This window comes from Sparassis crispa (assembly GCF_003851025.1).
Source record: "Sparassis crispa DNA, contig_000000F, whole genome shotgun sequence".
NCBI classification, from domain to species: Eukaryota; Fungi; Basidiomycota; class Agaricomycetes; order Polyporales; family Sparassidaceae; genus Sparassis; species Sparassis crispa.
Window position 1 is genome coordinate 840,280 of NW_020939747.1, and position 20,954 is coordinate 861,233.

A 20,954-nucleotide genomic window follows, 5' to 3' on the forward strand; every position below is an offset into this window, starting at 1 on the left:
AGGCTCATGGCGGATGCATGCGTGAACTTCGCGACTGGCAGATCTTGGCAGCGTCGAGTAACGGTTGCCAGAAAAGGCAGGTGTAGTGGCCGTAAGAGGCAAGCATGCGTGACCATTACGACGCGTGCGTGACGGCGCGCAGGGTTAATGTTAACTGAATGTTAACCGAAGGCTAACTTCCGCGTGTCATCGCCGGCTCGCTGCTGTGTTTTTGATCAAAGGGAGCCCCTGTTCGAATTCTAGATTCCAAATCAATACTGCTGCGCTACCCTGCAAACCACGCCATCGATGGAGTGCGGCGTGCTCGTCGCGTCCCATCTTTCCTCCCTCTTCCCGACGTCGTCCTTGCCCATCTCCGTCCTCACATCGCATAAGGATATTCGAACTCAACCTTTCTGTGGACTCCTCTGCTCCCCCAGAACATGCCAGCTACTCCACCCTCTTTCATACCTCCAGAACGGGCACCATTCTGCTTCGCCTCACACACTGTGCCACCCTTTTCGAACTCATCACTCTCACCCGCGATGCTCCCCAGCTGCACTTTGATTTTCCTGGTGCCATCTTACCCTCTCCGGCAGTTTTCTTGTGGGAAGAGCGAGAACTTCACGTTATTGCCGTCTCAGTCATAGGCTCTCTCTATCGCTTTGTCCTCCCTCTTCAATGTGGCGCACAGCTCTGGCACCCCAGCAAGTACTGGTTTCGCCAGTACGACATCCAGAACATGCGGTCAGACATGGAGGGGTTGGGCCACATTGTGTTGTTTTGAGTTTGCCCGGTGGTGCCTTGCTACGTTTGGAAGCAGAACTTCTCGGGAATGATGACGAGGACGGTACGGCTCTCGACTCGCCCCTGGTCTCGCTGCGGCCATTATTAACCCGCTATTAGATGTTTGGCAAGAGACAAAATTCCATCCTCATTTCACTCCTTACTTCGATCACCTCGTTGCTGCCCTTGCAAGGCGGTCCTCCAGGAAGTTCCGACATTATCTCGATGGCGTCCTTCCCCCAGCCAACCGATATTGAGCACGTTTGGACTCTGTCAAGAGATCGGACCCTCCGGCTTTGGACAGCACGAAGCGGATGTGTCGCTGAGAAGTCGCTCGCTGCGATCATTCCAGGAAAGGCCATCACGCCTGCTTTGACATCCGCCTCAAGCTCCGGAAAACTCTCGAATCTTCTGCCTGCAGATGCGCGGAAGCGTCTCAGTGTATTTCCAGAGTTTGAAATGGAGGACCCTGTGCCTTATGTTCTCGCGTTCATCCCAGCTGAATCATCCTCAACTTCGGGAGGTTATTTCCATCTCTTCAGCTCGCATTCCAGCGATCTACATCCTCTGAACTACTTTTGAGTGCTCCGTCACAAGTGCACATTGTCATTTACAGGACTTCGTGGTGATTGGCTCCACCCTGTACACCGTCTGGGATAAGCAGGGCCAGTCAATGATAGAAGACGCCAAGATTTCGTTTCATGATGATAACAGGATCGAGGTGGTGTGGAACACCGTGACTTACGCCCATGAGGCGGAGCTCACACCGGCGTACCTCGAAGAATTGCTTCTGTCCGCAGGCTCCATGGCTGACAAGTTTTTCGGAGCAATCTCGAGACCAGGCACATTCTCGCCTGTGACGCTTCGGACTGTCATTGATCAGTACACTGACGCATGCCGCTCCCTCCCCCCGCCATGTACGCCACAGCTGTTGACCACGTACGGCAGCGTGGGCGAGCAGATTGCTGCCGTAGTGGGCGGCACGGTTGAGCTCACCCGCGATCTCAGTACCGGTGCTCCGCAGTACGACAGGTACTGGAACGCGCTGAAACGCGCGACTGGGAGGGCTTCGTAGCGTGGTGTCGCGAGATCGAGCGCCATGTGCGCTGGCCGCTGGTGATCGGCATGGGAGAACCCAGGGAGGGCATTCTGGTCGTCGAACGCGAACGCATCGCAGCGCTCGTGGATGAGGACTTTCCTCTTAGGTCCTGCCGGCTTCTCGCGGCGTCTTCTCCCCTGGACCCCCAATTTACCCTCCTGGAGATCCTGTGGACGCTGCGTGCTAAGATTGGCACCCGGCCCATGCTTGTTTTCGAGGATCGATTGGTCGACCTTGTGCATCAAGAGATCGCCTTCCCATACGCCGATATTATACAGGACCAAGCCGAGCGGATCAACATCCGCGAGGAGCTCGACAAAGGCATGGAGAGTTGGATTGCCGGGCGCTTGCAGAGCATCGACAACATGTCAGACGCTATTCAATCGGTGCTTAATGTCATTGGTGGCTTGGAAAAGAACGTGAAGAAAGAAGATGAGGATGAAGATGGGGCGTTGCGGCTTCCATCCGCCTATCCGGAGTGGTGGAGGGCGCTTGTGTCTTCGTACGTTGCAGTTTCCGTCCAAGCACGATATGGCTTGTGTCTGTCGCTCGTTACGTTGCTCTTCTTCGTCTCGGAAGATTTGCCACAATGGGATCCTGCGTTGCTAGCAGAAATCTTTGTGGTATTCCGTGGGATCGCCATGTTCCGGTACGCGACGCGCCAGCCAGCTGCGGGCAGCGTCAGTACACCAGCTGCTGAGCCCTTGACGGACGAGGAAGTCGTCGCGAAGATGAGGGACATGCATGTCTCCTCAACAGCCTCTGGATTCACGCTGAGCTACTCGCTCATCCACCGTCTCCTCACGCAGTACGGCAGCGATGCAGCAATCGTGCCTGCCTCTGCACACCTATTCTTAGATTCTTCCGGGCTGCTGGAATCCTTATCTCCTGCAAATGCGACGAAGCTCGAGGTGCTCTTTTGTGAGTGGCTTCGCCTTCTCGGATACCGCAAGGTTTCCAGAGAGAGCTTAGCATGGCTACCCAGGACAGCTGGGGTGACGTACGTGCTTGGCCGACTGTGGTTGGATGAGGGTAGGTACGATGATGCAGCCTCTGTAATGGAGGGTGTGGCAGTCAGCTTCGGTGAGTGGGTTGGAGGGTGTAATCCCTGTACTGCGTCACTAATAGTGGTATCGCCCGCCAGGACGTGACAGCGCGTTAACCACGGAGGACCACGAGGCTCTGGCCGGGGTACTGCCAGGCGCGGTGTTCTTCCAATCTGTGTTCGATTTCTATTTGCATGTCGCCGGCCTCTTCAAGGCCGTTTCTGTGACATCAAGTGAAGTGGTGTTTTCCCAGCTCGCTCTGTCCGTGGCACCGCCAGGCGTCGACAGCGCGTCCCTGTGGCACGCGGTCATAAGAGGCCTCACGGACTTGGAGCTTTATGAAGATGCGTATGTCGCACTAGTCTCCCCCTGCTATGAGAAATTGTGTGTGGGCGTCTTCTTTCTGTCCCCGTCCCGTGTGTCACATGATAACTTACTGTCTTGTGTTTACCAGAATATGGGAATGTGTGAGCCAACTGATGTACCGGATGTGCGAGGAGCACGCCGTCGACCGGCTCATGGCCCTTAATTTTGTGGGCTTCGTGGACGAGGTGGAGGAATCGCTCTCGTTTAAGGCCCGGAACGCGGACCCGCGAGTACGACCGTTCTACTCAAGGATACTCTACATGTGGTATATCTCTCATGGCGATTATCGCAATGGTCAGTCGTCATCCTTTTCCCCAGGGAACGTCATTCTCAACCATGTTTCTCGAACCTTAGCCGCCCTCACAATGTACCAGCGGGCGCGGAAGCTCGCCAGCCTGTTCGGAGACCCGGCGAACTTCATTGAAATTGCCGAGTTGCGGCTTGAAGCTTATGTTGTTGGAATGAATGCTCTCGTGCTCACTGATCAGAAGAACGCATGGATCGTCCTGCTCGTCACGGCCGAATCCGAACACGAGGTAAACGGGGCTTCCTCGCTCCGGATCGCTTGTCCATGATGCTAATTGAAAATGATTTTGACGCGTGCAGCCCCGTAAGCGCCGTAAGCTGTCGCGATATATCCCGGAGGACAAGTATGGGCCCGGGAAGCGGGACATGGAAGTGGTGGAACTGGCGGACATGCAATACGAGTGTACACTTTTGGCTATCCGTCTGGAGTTAATCCACCGCGACCCCACACTTCTGTCGGTTGAGGGTAAGTTGTGTCCGGTTCCCAAGCTTGACGTCCTCGTGAGCTGACAATGAGCCCGCAGAAGCGCTGCTATCGCCTCCGTCCGTCGTATTGCATCTGACACAAGCGAATCGCTTCAACATGGCCATGGCTACCGGCGCGCACGCACACTTAATGTCGACATGACTGATCTCTTCGGACATTTGACCGGCCTATGTTTGCGCCAACCCGGAGGCTGTCATGTAAGGCTCTTGTCTGCCGGTTCGAAGCCTCCGTTGATAGCGGCGAAGACACGTCTGACTGGCTGCTAACTGACAAAGTGACTTCGTGGCCCGGCACTGCAGCAGACCGAGGCTGGCGATACCTTCGAGAGTCGCTGGAGCGACACGATGGTCCGGATACGGATTACAGATACACCAAGGTGACATTGGAAACCATCTTAGAACTCGATCGCACATCACCACCCCCACAGTGGTTGACTCAGTCGCTAGAGGCAAGTCTTCTATGCGCAGCCATTGTGGGTGCATCGCTAATTCCCCCGCCACAGGTGCACCACCCTGAGTATCTGATTCGCACATGCCTGCGCTACGAGATGTTCGAAGGGGCACTGGAGCACACGTTGTCGCTAATGCGGAGAGTGAGTGTCCAGACCCTCTCCATCGTCGTGGTCACCCTTCTGATTAAGCTGCCTCCTTGCAGAGTGACGCTCACCTCGCACAGGAGAGGCCCAAGGCCGCGTCTGTAACCTGGCTACCATATACCTTGATTGACCAGGTTCTCGCCGCAGTGGATACCCAGCAGGGGCTTCCCATCGGGGCTCAGTCTCTACGCAAAGAATTGCGGACAGAGATTTCCAACCGCATAAAACGCGTGCAAAAATTCGGCCAGTCTGTCTGATAGCCACGGTCCGTTTGTTGTGATATCCCACTGCTTATTGGTAGATACTGTACGTGTTAATCCTGCACTGTTCGCGCTACTCATCACCCATGCCGTCGTGTAAAATAGTAATACCGTTTCTGGATCTATTTTACTTTACACCATGGACATCGTCGCCCCGAAGTGGCTGTTACTTTGACTAAGTGCGAGGTAAGTAGAGAAGGCTCTCAACACCGCGTAATGGCCTCTCTTCTTTCTCCGCATCTGGGGTGCCTTCTTTGATGTTAAAAGTCCCGACAGTCTCCGCTGGGTCGGAAATGCACTTGGTTCGGGGAACAGTAAGCCACGAGTACGTCCTATCCACATCTGCTACGATCATATTTTGTCCTCAGCGACTCTTCACCGCTGACACACTACAAATTTGAATGCAGATAGCGCACCAGCAGGCATCACCTGTGATGCATGCGGCGGTGCCGAATGTCGGAGAGATGGCCGTGTTCCAGCTGTGTGGAGACTATGGAGGCCCGTGTATTCTCCCTTTTAATGTGCCAATAGGTTCGGCCTTAACGCCGCAGTCACCCGCATTGCAGCATTGTGCAGGAGGGTGCATAGCTCCGATCGATGACTCCCCCAAGAACTCGTGAGTCTCTTAGGAGCGATCTGAAACTTGAATGGATGCACGGGTGATAGGTTCGAAATTGCAAAAGAGTGAAGTAAACTGTTCTGGAACAACACTGGAGGATATTGGAGGCATGACCTCGCGTACGACGCACGGTATTTCCTGTCACACGGCAGTGACGGTCAGATTGGACCTCTTCGCCAGCCATTGCACGCATGCAGAACAGGTCCAGAGCTAGCTAAGTGCAACCCAAAGAAACGTCGAGATATGACTCTAGTGGGACTTTCGTTTGCAGAAACGGTTATACAATGGCGCAGCTGTTGGCAATGCCGCACTAACACCTTCGGCGCGATCTTCCTCTTCCATGCATACTCAAGTCGCGTCGAATTATCAACAGATAGTGGACGCGCTCAAGGAGAACCCGCCCGCTTTTCTGACACACCCTCCATCCGTTCCTCCCAAGTCGGAATTTCGGCCTAGGGCGAGGGCGATCTGCACAGTGCCACCTTCTGACCAGCTTCGCTAAACTGTTTCTGATCCCGGTCACTCTTCCGCATCTCCCACGAGCTCCAGCAGCGTCCGCAACATGAAGAGCTATGTCTCACATACCCACTCGCTGTTTGGTCCGTCTTCTTACTCATCTAGGTTAACTTGGACAGATGCAGTGCATTTCCCATTGTCCGGGAGTCCTCCGGCTGCCGATGGAACGACATGGGGTGTAGGAGGCTTCGCAAGCTTTCTCATCCTGGTCCCGCATCTGTGGCTCCCAACGCTTGCGGTTCAGCCAGAAGGTCAAGCAGCAACTCCCTTTGTGAGGGAATGCATTCGTCGAGCTTAAATGCTAGTTCCACGACTACTCCCCTTTCTTCTGTGCTAGCTACACCTCCTATCACACCCGAATGCGATTCGTCCTGCATGTCGCTGGTCATCGTCCCTGTACCTTCTCAGGAAATGTTCCATTCACCATTACACTCGTCCATCGGGCTGTCCTCGATTAGTGTCAGTCCAAGGGGATCGCGCAAATTGAAGAAAAAGCGACCCCCTCACCCCCCGTCTTCTATGATGCGTTCGTTTTCAGGCAGCCCCCTCCCCCCTCACATACAGACTTGAGGAACGTCAAAAGGTCAAGCACAGGCTTCATGGTTACCTCCCTCCAGTGCGGTCAGGCACGCACTTCAAATTCAAGTTCAAACTGTCAATTGAGTACTGCAGTGCGACTCACTTCGCTTCTTAAATACAATTGAACAGCTCCCCGCAGATAAGTAATCCCACCTGGCCCGGCCCAGTCAAACAGGAACAAAGGTATACCTCCACTAATCGACAAGAGCTGGGATCGCGTACTACGTGATCGAGTGGCAAAGTCGTAGCGAAGAAGCAGAAGTAGCCAAATGCATGGCCGCACGTCTTTGAACACAGCGTGAGGCAGCTCGCGGGCAGGCGTACAGCTCTCAGAGATGGCGGGATGGATGTCCTCAGAGACGCGCCGTGCACCTGCGTCCTGTGGCCGCTTTTTGAGCTGGTCACGCAGGGACCTTATCTGACTGAGGAGGATGATGGTGAAGGCAGACTTCTCATCACCTTCGAAGCCTGCAAACAGCACGAGGGTGGAAACACTTATGGAGATTTGTAGTCAGCAGGGACAACATTAGTAGAGCGCGTAAGACGTACAAGGCCTCCTTGGGGTAGGCAAAGCCGAAACCGTGGTGAATACGATCTTGTTGATGAGATTATCTGGGTACGAGCTGCTGTGGTTGCTCTTCCGCTTGTTCTTCCACTAGCGCGCATACAAAACGCGCTGTCGTTGTCAGGTTTCTCGAATAGGCTACGGAAAGACATGCAACATGTCAATATAAGCCAGTACCAGTAACCTGAGAAGTTCGACGTAGTACTTGCAGTCGAATCCGCTCGCTGAGCGCGGGCTCGAGCTTGTCGAATTCGTTCCAGGGCAGGCAGCTGATAACAAACTCAATGCCTTCCACAGTTATCATCAGAATCAACGCACTCACTTCTTCAGCAAGTAAGTCGAAACCGTACGAGACCATATCTAGAAATTTTCGCTCTGCGGTTGCTGCTGGTTTGTCTGGGCCTGCTGGGTGCTTATTGGCAGCTAGAAACGACTTGATCACTGAGGCTCCTCCTTCTACCATGAGCGAGCGGATGCCCAGATCCCACAGAGTCCTGAGAAGCTCGGGTATTGATATCATTCCTGACAATAGTTCGTGTTTTCAGTGCCATGAGGAACGCAGCTAAATACACACCATGGTCTGCGCGAACTTCTACTAAAACGCGTGCGCCTGCCTCCTCCAATGCCTGCCTCCGTGCCGACCATGTGGCGAATGCTTCGCTGTCATTCCCAGAGGGATCAATCAAACTGGAACAGATCACCCACGGCCTCCTTCCTCTGCCTTCTCTGTAGTTCTTCAATAGCTTGCAGTCCGGCGAGAGTTGGTAGATAATATCGGTGTGGATAATGCAAGGGAAGAGGCGGAAGATGCCGTGCTGGAAGAATGAACCCATGGGGGACTGGGCTATACCACGAGAGACTGAAACAGCGTACCAATCAACTGCGGATCGTAATTCAATGCGGTCCCGATGCCAACCAAGATAGAGATGCCAACCAAGGTAGAGATGCCAACCAAGATAGAGATGCCAACCAAGATAGCGTCGTGCATGGTCCTCATCCTGAGCTTTCGGGTGCGAATAAGGACACGGACGAACGTCGATCTGCGCGAGGAACGCACCAATGCGTCATGACCATGCTCTCGTTTACGCTCAACGCGAGCTGTTTCCCACCCGCTCCGGCGATCTTGGCGTCCAAAGATTGCGCAAAGGTCAATTTCGTTGGATTTCGTTGGATCTGGCGACATTCGCCAGACCAGAACGCCGAGCTGCGCGAGCTCGGTGCGCGTGACGGATATCCGCCGCGAAGCAACCTCCCCTCGTGGTGGTCCAAAAGGCTGCCATCCTAAGCGTAGATTATGCACGAAAATGGCGTCACTGGCCCGCCGCTCTTCCAGGATGGGGGACCCCTTCTCCGATGCTGGTTCGCTACGGGCTTCTGGACCTCCTGAGAATTCCCCGGACTAGTTCCTCTTAGCCTTCACGCACGATCCACACTTCGGAACCTCTGTCAATGTGTGAGCGTGAAGAGAGAACGCGTACTTGATGATGGCGGGCGCGAATTACGGTGTTCATCCTGGTTGAACCTCGGACTGACGTGTTGCTGTCGCGATCACGTGGTGGTTTTTTTTCCTTCTTTCTCCGTTGTATGAACTATTGATACAATGGTTCTGCATCCCGTTGAATATTGGGAACATGTCTATTTCACACATGACGTTTAGTGTCGATCGAGTACATGCACAATGTGTTATCAAATAAAGAGGGTGTACATCAGTGCTAGTGGTAAGTGGTAGCTCGTATAATATGCCGAGGCAATGATGTCACATTGCAATGTTATGATACTGACATTTAGTATACTAGTCACTTAAATATCATGCTGTCATACTTTGTGGACTATAAGATCCCAACATATGTTCTGAACAAACAAGTGGGAATGCCTTTCCCGGTAACTTTGAATTGTAATATTCACTTACAACAGAATTAAGTACACCCGTCATAGCTTATTCAACCCTTCACGTGCAGACTGTCGCTGTGAAATATATTGCTAGTGCAATACGTAAACGTAACTGCTGCTAATACCTATATAACTTCTTTGTCTGCGCATCGGGAGGGTTCCCGATAGGGTAACCATTGTACGCATGTTATCTAGATCCAGTCCACGTGCACCTTTACTTATTTTGTGTACGAGTATTCACCTCATCCAGAGAACATTGGAGGTTATTCTTGATGTATACACTCTACCGACCGTCTAGGTAGCAACCCTCCTATGCACGCAATATGCGGTATGTCTGGCGGATTTATCCTCACCTAGCTCCTTCCGATACTCTGGTTATTTACTCTATATGTTTTCCTTCCAACAGCTGCTCGCTCCTTGCTGTTCACCATGGAATCGAACATGATCAATACACATACATGGCAGGTCACCGCGGAATCATTCTCAATATCTGACACGATCTCAAGATAGATAACTTAATTAACATCGAGGTATCAGTCCGGGATGACCGAGCACGCCGTCATTGCGATCGGGGCATGACCTGCATCAGTCGCGAGAACAAAGTGCGTCTGTTATATCGGGTAGAGTTCGACTTTGACGGCGACGCATCGGGTTTGCAGATGCTTATAGGAATCATTGAGAAGCACACGGCATTTAGCGTGGAGATTATTGCAGGTGCGTCTATGCACGAATTGCGGCTGAATGGTACTCGACTTGAAGTGCGGAGATCTGGTGTACCGCGTGTACGGCGCAGCTCGGAGGAACCGAGGTACTTCAATTTGCCGGCTCTGGCAGACATGTTATCGCGAGGGCAGTGGTAGATTGGTGGACCAATCTGCGTACTTTACGTCGAGCTCGGCCATGGTACCAACAGTGCGCTGGACATATGTTAGCCACACCTGTGGCGATAATGCGACCTGCAGAAACACACCTCGACCGGGACACTGGAATCTGGACTATCAGTCAACATCGGTGTTCGTGGTGTAACTCACGCAGGCACACGTTGGAGGCAGGGTCATCAATAAAGATGCTGGACATTGTCTGTTCATGGTAAGCTTGCTGCTACTCACAAGTCCGTCTACCACGCACACGTGCTGAACACTGTTGCGAACATCCTCGATGATTAATATATTTCGCGCCACTTCCACCGTGCAATAACCAAGTACCATGGGCTTGAATAGGGAGCCTCCATTGAGAGAGATCGGGTAATCAGCGCGGGCCCATACAAATGCGGGGAGAAATACGGGAGAAGCACGCACAATGGCTAGCATGTGTACAACAGGGGGAAAGAACGTCACCGGGTGACGATGAACCCCACTCATCCGAGCTTAAGCACGAGCGAGGCTCCCTCCAACCCATCGACTCCTTGTTGAGAAAGAGAAAATTATTGGTCGAGCGGTATCATGTTTGTGGTCTGTCGACGGTACCGCGGCTCCTTCAGTACGTGTGTTCCTCGGGTCGTGTGTTCCTCGGGTCGTGTGTTCCTCGGGTCGTGTGTTCCTCGGGTCGTGATTTCCCAGTCGTGCTCCTTTGCACACGTCATTAGACTGCCCTTACTCGGTGGGTATCATATCTGCATGTGGTATTGTGGGCAGCCAATGTGCAAGACAAGTCATGTTTGAAGTAGATAGATATCGACACCACTTGCCTAACTCAATCTGAATTCTTCTGCATCGGTCATTATGGCTCAACGTGATCCTTCAAGGGATAACGATCTACGGTCGTAACAATGACAAAGATCAAATTCAGGCTTTGTATCACAAACAAAGTGAACGGTCGATAGTAGATGAAGAGATTTTCTACATTCAAGACCTGCTAGTAAGTGTCGCAGAAAAGATCACGTACAAACGCCATTTTCTCCTGCAACGTAATGACGGAGGTGGTCTGTCGATCTCGGCACTTCGCAAAGGAGATTCTCAAAGTGTGGATACTCAAAGACATTTTCGCGTTCGGGAATACGAGAAGGGCAGCACCGGCGCCTATACTTACACTAGAGTAGATTCCGATTCTGATTATTTGCGCAAGTTTATGTACGGACGCCCAAATATTGCCACGCGTACGCTGTCCCTAGTGCCTGCCTATTCTTCGTCATTCCACCATGGCGTTAGTCTCTGCGGTGCGTGCGTAAGCTTGTCTTTCACAAAAGACAAGGGGGCGCATGTAATGCAGTCGACGCTCTCATTAACGTCCCATGTCGAATGCAGCAGCCTCACCTTTACTTCGTTAGTCCTCCGTCGTCAAGTCGTGTAAGACTACGTGTGTACGAGTGTCGGGCCTTCACGCTCGACCCAGATTACTTCCTCTACCGAGGCTCAATTATCTCCACGCTCACGACCAGCATCATGGTGCGTAGGCGATCGATCGCTCTCGCATACTTATTCAATTGCTAATCCGCGTCTCAGCTATGATGATTGACCCTGCTGTTGCATACCTGTCCGGAAGGATATGATGCTTTCGATCGTGGAACTGCGGCCGACGTCTGGTTCAGGGCGGCGAAAGGTAATGACTTCTCGGGAGTTATATGGATTGTCTGGTATGAATGGTGATCTCATTTCGCAGGTTCTCCGGCACTTGTCGAGCTTTTTCCATCACATGGTAGACAACTGCTATCGCTTCAGACTGATTCACACCCGCTGCACAAGAGTATGCAATGCCTTCTGTTTCACCGTACTTGAGCTGACGCAGTAAACTAGTTTCTGGTTATACGAATTTAGTTCTACAACACCGAGACAGGTCTCGACATCCAAGCGCTTGGATCGGCCTGAACGAGCTGTTCAACGTTCGTCGTTCGTTTCCTTCACTCCCGGATATCTGATGTAGCACTATTTTCTTGTTTGATTGTAGCTCTGCCTCTAGCCGTGTGACGACCCCTTCGGTCAGGCTGAGGTACAGGGCCTTCCACCTGCGCTGATGGCGGTTCCTTCGGACCCCAATACTCCGAACTTCAGCTATCGGAACCTATCCGATACGGAAGAGGGCCGACACGAGTAGCTACAACTTGCTCAATCCGTACGCCATAAACAATGCTGCGGGGGGCGCTGTCGAACGGGACGTCCTACGTAAGTGAGGTGATCTGGACAGACCCGAGAGAAGAGCTGACTCGATCGATGGGTAGACAAACGCGGCGCATTCGAATGGTCTCACAGAGTACGATACTCGTAAGTTGGACACGAACACATTTAATTCCGATGAGTGCTCACTCGGTGCAGATAACATGTTTGGCGCCATTGTGTCCAACGCTATACGTATGTCGATCTACCGCAGTTGTTCTGCATTTCGTCACCTTACGGAGTGCAGGTAAGAATCACTAGAGCGCATTGTGATTAGCAAGGCTCATCCGGCTGTCAGGTCTTTCACGTACGCAGCTGATGAGGCCATCCGTTATTGAAGCATGGCAGGAATTTTTACTCATGCGACACGGCGGCGGCGGCGACCACTCGTCTTTTTGAACGTATCCGAGTGATGTTCTATCTGTTTTTTTTCCCATCGTACGACCGCGGTCATCTGCGACATCCACGTTCTGCAGCTACCATCCCGGGAAGTGCGAAAGCCAACAATACATGACCACTGCCTGCTCCGGCGCAGCTGCGTGCTGACTTGTTGTCCTGCCAGATCTCTTGACCTGGAGAGGAATTGCACCTCTGCCAAGCTTGATGCTGAGCCCGGATCTGAGTACGAGACCGTCAAAGAATATCGCACGGAGCCCCCCCGCGAATACTTAATATTACCGCAGAGGTATGCTCGACGGAAGCTTCTACCGAGTATGCTACTGAGGAGGCAGGTGTCTACGCGGACGTCTTAGGTGTGGACGTACCCCCTTCGGGGATTCCAACGATACCGGAAGCGTAGCTGAAGGGCAGTAGGAGAGGAAGGGTTACTCCCGCTAGAGCCGGAGAGGTTGACGCCGGGCTCGGAGGATATCCCTATTCCACCGTCAACAGACAGCCCCTCTGTAGCTTCGAGGGAGTTGTTGGAAGCTCCGCCTGAAACCTGCACAGCTTCACCTGCCCCTACTCCTTCAACTGAAGTCCCAATATCGTCTTCTACTGAGTCCACTCCTTTGCCTTCTCCGATTCCTCCGTCGGAATCGTTACCTTATCTCTATCGACTGTGACAAGACCTACAGAGCCTTCTGTGACACCTACGCCCTCAAGTATGCTCACATCTGCAGTCGCGTCCACGATCGAGCAACTACCAATCTATCCAGCCTCGCAATTCCCGAGTCTCGCTGGGGAGCCCAATCAGACTTGTTGTGCAAGCCGTCGACGCTTAGAGCGTTGCCTTAAGTGCACTCGCTGGCTCTCTTTGGGTCTCGATACTTCGTGCAAGGTTGAGTCTTCTTATAGCCATAACGGAGATAAATACCGAGGTCGGTGTCTGTCATGTCTATACCGTCGTCGCCGTCGTTGAAATCCACACCGGCTAACACATCGCCTTCTCCGAGCGTTCCATCCCCCACGCGGATCTCCGCTGAATCGGCAATGACCCTTTCACGTTCCCCCCTCCGTCTCGTCGATCGATATTTGGTACCCATTCACTCTTGGGGGTGCCGTCCATTGTGGAGCCCTCCATTATCGCGCCTTCGACGGAGCCATCTCTCCTTTCTACAGCTCGCTCACCACCATCGGTCCTAGTGAGACCGGTATGTTAATCACGCGTTTACTGTTCGCTCTCGACTGATCCTCTTCTCAGGTGTCGCCATGTGGATACCCCTGCCGCCTTCGCCTTCACCGGCACCTCCACCGAGAGGTGCCTTCCAGAGATTCTGTCTGAGGCCCCGAGCGCGATTTTGACTCACGACGTTAACCCTTTGTTGCAATAGTTGCATGATGCTGACGCAGTTGGAGGAGAGGAGAACAGAGAGTTAGCGGACAACGTCCAACAGCTCAGGGAAGACGTGGCAGACCTTGCTGACTACCTTCTTCAAGTTTGTCCTTCGGAGACGCCTGCCCCAGTTCCTCACAAGGATAGATCGGTAGGAGGGAGCAGCGTTATTTTCTTCCTCATTCGTCGGTCGAAGTCAGGATGGTTTCTCCTCCGCCTTCGGCAGTTAGCCCACATATAGTTGCATCTGTTCCGCGACCCGTCAGTTCCAGCAGAACCACGAGGTCTCACCCATGTCGGTGGGAGGGTAACTGAGGATTTCGTCCCCAGAGTCAACTGAGAGCGATGTTTTGTCCTTCCTATCGTCTCATCATTCCGATGATGTTAGTCTGCTCGAGTTGGAGACGTATGCGGTGCGCGTTCCCTCACCGTCCTGGCCGTCTGATTCCAGCCTCTCCCCAGAATCATCACCACATTCATCATCGGTTTCAGTGAGACCTCGGTCTTCATTAGTGTATTTGTCCGATGTTAGCGAGCCTACTAAAAGTGTTCCCTGCTCCTATGCCATTGGCTTCCTCTGCGACACCACCGCCCTCATCTCTATGCCGCCTCCATTGTCTCTATCTGAGTCATCGTCATCCAGCGGTACCGCTCGACCCGTACCTGCTCTCAACCTTAGTCGACTCCGGGCTGCCCGACATCAGCGAGTTAATACGAGTTACAATGTATAGCCACTACACAGTCACTGGAATGTCGAAGTATCAGTGTAGAGCATGCAGTTATGGAAGGTGTCCTCACTGATATTTGATGAATCTGGGAGACGTTCTTCTGTAGTTGGTGATATATCACTCGAAGGAGGTATATGACCTGATGCTGAGCTATCCCTGTAGCAGCATTGAGATCAACAAAGGAGACACTTATTCCAGATGACGGACCTTCCTATGTCATTATCATCGGCATCCAGCACCTCACCCAGATGAGCAGCATCGTGGTCTCCACGAGGTTCGATCCCCATTAAGCCATTCCAAACATTGCCAGGGATGGCGGCTTCATCAGGATCAGTGCTTGACTCAAAAAATGACTCAAATGATCGCGCGGCATCATTCATCCGTGCCCACATGCTGCTGTCTTCTGCATAAATCTGACTACAGGCAGCACAATAATACTGCATGAAAAGCCAGTATAGGGCACAGTTCTCGAAGTTCAGCTGATGAAGCTCCGACTCAGGAAATATTGACCAACCGAGAATACTTGATGCCTGACCAAATTGTTGAGTTACAACTGAGTATTGCCAATTGACTGTGTAATGTGGGTCTTACCTCATTACAAGAGAAACACCAATTTTCCCCTATAAACCCATGAAACAGTTCAACACTGTCATTGTTGTGCGATGCTGGAGAATTTACAAGGATACCATCTGACAAATGGAAGATGGATTATAAGAAAACCTGAGTGTGTGTGTTACGCGGCAGCGAAACACGAGCGTCTAGTCGAGTCGTCACGAGACAAGGTCTTAGTCTAAGACACAAGTCCGTTCAAGTGACACTTCTGGCGATGTCCTCGCACTGAAGGTCGATCAGAGTTCGTTCTTATGACTCGTAATAGCTGTCTGCTACTGACGGTCGATCTCAGTCAAAGGCAAGTGAAAAGCTGGTTTAATAGTAACCAGGTCGAGATGGGGATCCAGCTCGACAAGGTCGTCTACTTATACAAAAGGTATCCGCAGTACTACGCAGTAATGCGAGATCGTTCATTGGCTAGATAAGGTGAAACGATATCTGGGCAAGGTAACAGCGAGGAAGTAATATGTATGAGAAAGCTGAGTAAGGTCGTGAGAGATAATCAGTACTAATGGGGATAACGAGTCGTGTATCAGAACGAGGTAAAGATGAGGCGTACATGCACGTCTTGCATGCGCGATAAGAAGAAGGTCCGGAGTTGGATCCGGTGTAACCCTAGACTAGGGGTTCTGGGCATCTGGGTAAAGAATCGGAGGTTGCGCTCCGATGAGTCACGTGTTGGATCACGTGGTCTGGTAACGTAAAGGGAACAAGGAAAAGAAAAAGAAAAGACGCGCCACAAGTGGGGAGCGTTGTAACATCAGCTCCCGTCTAACGTTTCTTGTCCCACAAGAAATATTGTGATCTTCATCGTCGTCGGGGGCAGTCGCGAACATAATGATCTCCTCCACATCTGTAGCATGTCCGCCGGCTGGTTCGTGATCCTTGTTCGGGGATCCGTCCGTTCCTGTAGGGATGACCGCGACGCGAGGAAGTGGATGCAGTCGAGAAAGATGGTTGGGATAATGAAGATCGTCCACTGGGTACGTGCGAACGAGGAGGGCGAGGTCGAACGGGAATTGGTTCTGGCGACGAGCGAGGAGTGGATGCGGGTATTCCATTAGTGGTGTATCCGAGGATGTGTCCGATGTCTTCGTCCCCATGCTCCCTCCAAATCTCCTGTGCTGTACGAGTGACCGTACTGCGCATCAACGACCAGACTTGGTCGACTCTGGTCCGGGCTCTACTCGTCCTTTCTTCTGCTGCGATGAGCTCTTGTCTGGCCGTCTGCATCCACTCGACCATTTCTAATGCTCGTTGCATGGAAACCACCGCTTGTCGATCTTGCGGGCGATTTCGTAAGGCGACGAGGATATCTGTGAAGTCGACAGGAACACGGATAGCCGAGATCAGACGTGTGGCAAATTCTTGTTCGTCCGATGCGTGACTGAGTTCGATAGAAGGTGAGGGCGATGAGGTGCGGAAAAAGGGTGTCTGTGCTCGAGAGGGTACTCCATTGACAAGCGTAGGCGATGCGGGTATGCTCATAATTGTGGAGGCGACTTCAGCGAGTATATTGTGAACAAGGTCGTCTATAGCGGAAGTGGGCATTGATGATATGTCGTTTTCTCCTCCTTTTATACCTTTCGGTCGTTAAGGGGGTCGCGGTTATCTGTGATGTGAAATAGAATGTCGTGGATCCGGGTAATAATCAAATAGATGAAAATCCATTGGACGATAAAGAGTATTCCCACAGAGATAAGAACTGCCTGATCAGTTCCAGGCATCGTTCTGATCACCCCAGCCGTTAGCGTGCGGGCTGTCTCGCGTGAAGAGTGTGTGTTCGACAAGTCGTCTGATAAGGATTCGGTGGATGATCCAAAGAAAGGCGAGGGTTGTGCAGTGGAGGACGATTAGGAAGATGACGAGGAAAACCGTCGTGGTAGTCATTCCGGGTTTCTTCTCCTCTACTGGATTCCCCTGGTCCTTTTATATGCATCGAGGATTCGCTTGGCATTCTGTAAATTGTGGGTAGGTTCCCACGAGTTTTCTGCTGAAGAATATCCCTTCCACTTGACTAAGTACCTCAGATGACCTCGGTACATCTTGTGATTCAGGATGGCTTCGACTTCGTACTCTTCCTCATTATCAACGACATCAGGTGGTGGGTTCATGTAATTCGGACCATGTATGTCGTTTTCGCGATAAGGAGATAGAAGGGCGGCGTGAAATACGGAATGAACTCGCCAGGTCTTCGGGAGTTTGAGACGATAGTTGGCCGGTCCGATGACTTCGACAATTTCGAATGGCCCCTCACGCTTTGGTGCTATCTTGCGCGAGGCATAATTGACCTTCAGGTTCCTCGAGTCTAGCCAGACCTTCTGTCCTAGTGTAAACTTCGGCGATCCTTGTCTGACTCGGTCCGCCATCTGTTGTCGGGCTAACTCGTGCATGGCTAGTGCTTCTAGTCTTATCTTCTGCAACATGTCAAGCCTGGATTCAACCGATGGAATGTTCGTGGACGGAAATACGGAAGGGAGTCCACGTGGTTCGTATCCCATCATGATGCGGAATGGGCTCATCTTCCGTGCTGAGTGTTCCCTTGTGTTATGACAAAACTCGAGGTCTGGCAGGCGGTCGGCCCATGTTTCAGGGTTGTTTCCGCAATAGAGTCGAAGATAGATTTCCAGCTCCTGGTTGACTCGCTCAGTTTCTCCGTCCGTCTGAGGGTGATAAGCTGTGCTCATTGATGATCTGATCTGGAGTAGTCGATTTAACTCTTGGAAGACCTTAGATGCGTATTGAGGTCCTCTATCCGAGATGATTCGGTCGGGTAATCCAAATCGCGAGTATACTTTGTCATGAAAAATCTTGGCTGTTCCTTCGGCTGTGATCGTTTTGAGGCAGGGCGTAAGAATCACCCCCTTCGTAAGGTCATGGTCTACTACGACCATAATTGAATCAAAACCATTGGAAATGGGAAGGTCGGTAATAAAATCGGTGGTGCAACAGGAAAATGGTAATGCGTGTGGGTCGGCGGGAATTGGTTCCAAAGGAATACGCGTTGGATGAGTGTTCGGTTTCATTTGTTGACAGGCGGCACAGCCTTCAACATAATTGTAGACAAATGTATACATGCCGGGCCACCAGAATTCACGACGTAACAGTTCAAGAGTGTTGAACTTTCCAGGGTGACCCATGGCAGGGGAGTCGTGATGTAGTCGAACGAGGTCACGACGAAGAGTTTCAGATGGTGGAACGTAGATCTTTCCCTTGTAAAGGATGACACCATCGCGAACTTCCCAGTCGGAAAGCGATGATTTCATGGGGAATGGCCCTTTGTGCACAATCGCTTCGAGGGCTTCGTGAACAATGAGGTCTTTTGCTGCGTGATTCCTGATTTCATCGAATAGTGTCGGGGAAATGGATCGCACGAATAGTGTGTTGGGTAAAAGAACGCGATCTTCGTTGTCACTTTCACTGTCATCGAGTCCGTTACGACGAGATAGCGCATCAGATTGGATCATCTGAGTGCCAGGGACATGGATGAGGTGAAGATCAAATTGTGATAATTTGAGACTCCATCGTGCTTGTCGGCGGTTTAACTTCTGAGCTGTACGGAAGTACGTGAGGTTCTTGTGATCACTGCGAACTTCGACGGGATGGGGAGAGCCTTCAAGATAATGGCACCATTCAGTGAGGGCTCGAATGATTCTGAGGAGTTCGCGGTCGTAGATTTCGTAGTTTCGTTCAGCTGGATTGAGCGTCTGTGAAATGTAGGCACAAGGATGGAGGTCTCCATTGATGTCGGCTTGGCGTAAAACTGCACCCGTAGCAAACTTGGAAGCGTCGGATTTAACAATAAAGGGTTTTGCCTTGTCAGGCAGTAACAGTACTGGGGCGGTACTGAATCGTTGTTTTAACGTGTCGAAAGCTGTCTGACATTCTGTCGTCCATTCAAAAGGTGGAGATCCAGCGGCAGTGCGCGTAAGATTCGTCAATGGTTTGGCAATATCCGAGAAGTTGGCAATAAACTTCCGATAGAAGTTTCCAAACCCTAGGAAAGAGCGAACACCTTTTACCGTGCTTGGTTCAGGCCATTCTGCAATTCCTTTAAGTTTGATAGGGTCCATGCCAATGTAGTTTTCTCGAATGATCATGCCTAGAAATTCGACTTCTTTAACATCAAAGAAACACTTTTCCGGTTTAAGGAATAAGTCATTGTCTTTGAGTCGTTGGAGTACGCGTCGGGTTCGAACGTGATGTTCTTCCAAATCGTTTGAGAAGATGAGGATATCATCCATGTAAATGACTATCCATCCCTCATCGATCATGTCCTTGAAGAGTGCGTTCATCATCATTTGGAAAGTCGCCGGGGAGTTGCAGAGTCCAAAGAACATGACCATAGGTTCAAAAAGTCCGCGATTTGTCTTAAATGCGCCCTTCCATTGGTCACCATCTTTGATTCTGACATTGTTATATCCGGAGCGTAAATCCATTTTCGTAAAGATCGATGCGCCTTTGAATTGATCCATAAGGTCAGAGATGAGCGGAAGAGGATAGGCATTTTTCACCGTCCCTTCATTCAGGTATCGGTAATCCTGACAAGGACGTAGTGCTCCGTCTTTCTTTCCTACGAAGAAAAATGGTGAAGCCATGGGAGATTTCGACGGTCGGATGTATCCTTTTCGCAGATTTTCTTCCAGGAAGTCATCCATCGCTCCTTGTTCTTTGAGCGATAACGGATAGACTTTACAGTCGCGTGGAATAAAATCGGGTTTCAAGTCAATGGCGTGGTCCCACGGCCTGGTTTCTGGAAAGCGTTCAGCTGCTTTCTTTTCAAAGACGGACTTCAAATCGTGGAGGTAGTTGGGGACCAACTCCTCGACAGTTTTGGGTTTGTCTACAGCTGATGCTTCTTTGTGTGCCTGTTGTGCCAATTCTTGTGATTTACCGGATGGTTTGTAAAAGACCGTATTCTGTGCGTTACAGAATAATGGGGATCGAGTACTGTGTGTCATTCTTCCAATGGCGGGGCCTCTTCGTATGGTGAAGACTGCGGTTTCAGTCTCTTCATTCGTCAAAGGTGACTCCTTCCTGATGGGTTCAAATATCCCAATGACTGGCTCTCCTGCGATATAGGATATAACTAGATCGTCATCATCGAGCTGATCCATAGGGGATTCTGATGGTAGGTCATCTAGTTCGGTATCATTCCGCACTGCGGGTAACTCGCCACGCTCAGTGTTATCGGTCATGATTTCTCTGATAGATTCCGAATGCCCAAATGAGGTAGGGGAAGTTTCGGTGGTGATTAGCTCTGGGAGTCTATCTCCCTTGAAAATCAAAACTTCTTCATCTGGTGCATCTTCGACGGTGGGTTTCGGTGGCCATTTGGCATCTTTACCAAACCAAAAGTCACCGGTTTCCCAGTTGATCATCGGATTGAGGCGCTTAAGCCACGGCATGCCGAGAAGTATGTTTTCTTTGCCAATGCCGGTCAAGAGGAAACGAGTAAGTGTCTTCCTTCCTCCAATTTTCATCATCTTCCAGGTGCAATGAGTAATGGTACCCATTTGATTTGGTGTGCCATCTGCATTCATGACTGTAATCGGTTTCGGTAATTCCCACCTGATGAAATCGTTTTCTTCCGCAAAATGAATGTTCATGAACGTTTCGGCTGCACCGGAATCGATCAAGGCTTCTGTTGTAACGTCT

General features: G+C 51.3%; 5 protein-coding genes across 5 annotated transcripts; 3 read left to right on the plus strand and 2 right to left on the minus strand.

The window, feature by feature from the left end:
* Positions 1 to 814: 814 nt before the first annotated feature.
* Positions 815 to 1,347, plus strand: SCP_0102730 (hypothetical protein; the record flags this gene model as incomplete). Its single annotated transcript, XM_027752512.1, has 2 exons — positions 815 to 829; positions 886 to 1,347. The coding sequence occupies 2 exons, from the start codon at positions 815 to 817 to the stop codon at positions 1,345 to 1,347; spliced, it is 477 nt and encodes a 158-aa protein (XP_027608313.1).
* A 91-nt stretch (positions 1,348 to 1,438) lies between these two features.
* On the plus strand, positions 1,439 to 1,840 carry SCP_0102740 (hypothetical protein; the record flags this gene model as incomplete). The annotated part of the gene is made up of 1 exon (XM_027752513.1): positions 1,439 to 1,840. The coding sequence occupies one exon, from the start codon at positions 1,439 to 1,441 to the stop codon at positions 1,838 to 1,840; it is 402 nt and encodes a 133-aa protein (XP_027608314.1).
* Positions 1,841 to 1,890: 50 nt separating this feature from the next.
* On the plus strand, positions 1,891 to 4,921 carry SCP_0102750 (hypothetical protein; the record flags this gene model as incomplete). The annotated part of the gene is made up of 8 exons (XM_027752514.1): positions 1,891 to 2,947; positions 3,009 to 3,258; positions 3,365 to 3,570; positions 3,631 to 3,812; positions 3,883 to 4,048; positions 4,294 to 4,517; positions 4,572 to 4,661; positions 4,724 to 4,921. 8 exons carry the CDS (start codon positions 1,891 to 1,893, stop codon positions 4,919 to 4,921), a joined length of 2,373 nt encoding a protein of 790 aa, XP_027608315.1.
* Positions 4,922 to 15,979: 11,058 nt separating this feature from the next.
* SCP_0102760 (hypothetical protein) lies at positions 15,980 to 16,399 on the minus strand (the record flags this gene model as incomplete). The annotated part of the gene is made up of 1 exon (XM_027752515.1): positions 15,980 to 16,399. One exon carries the CDS (start codon positions 16,397 to 16,399, stop codon positions 15,980 to 15,982), a length of 420 nt encoding a protein of 139 aa, XP_027608316.1.
* Positions 16,400 to 17,203: 804 nt separating this feature from the next.
* On the minus strand, positions 17,204 to 20,839 carry SCP_0102770 (Transposon Tf2-9 polyprotein; the record flags this gene model as incomplete). The annotated part of the gene is made up of 1 exon (XM_027752516.1): positions 17,204 to 20,839. One exon carries the CDS (start codon positions 20,837 to 20,839, stop codon positions 17,204 to 17,206), a length of 3,636 nt encoding a protein of 1,211 aa, XP_027608317.1.
* Between the last annotated feature and the right edge of the window lie 115 nt (positions 20,840 to 20,954).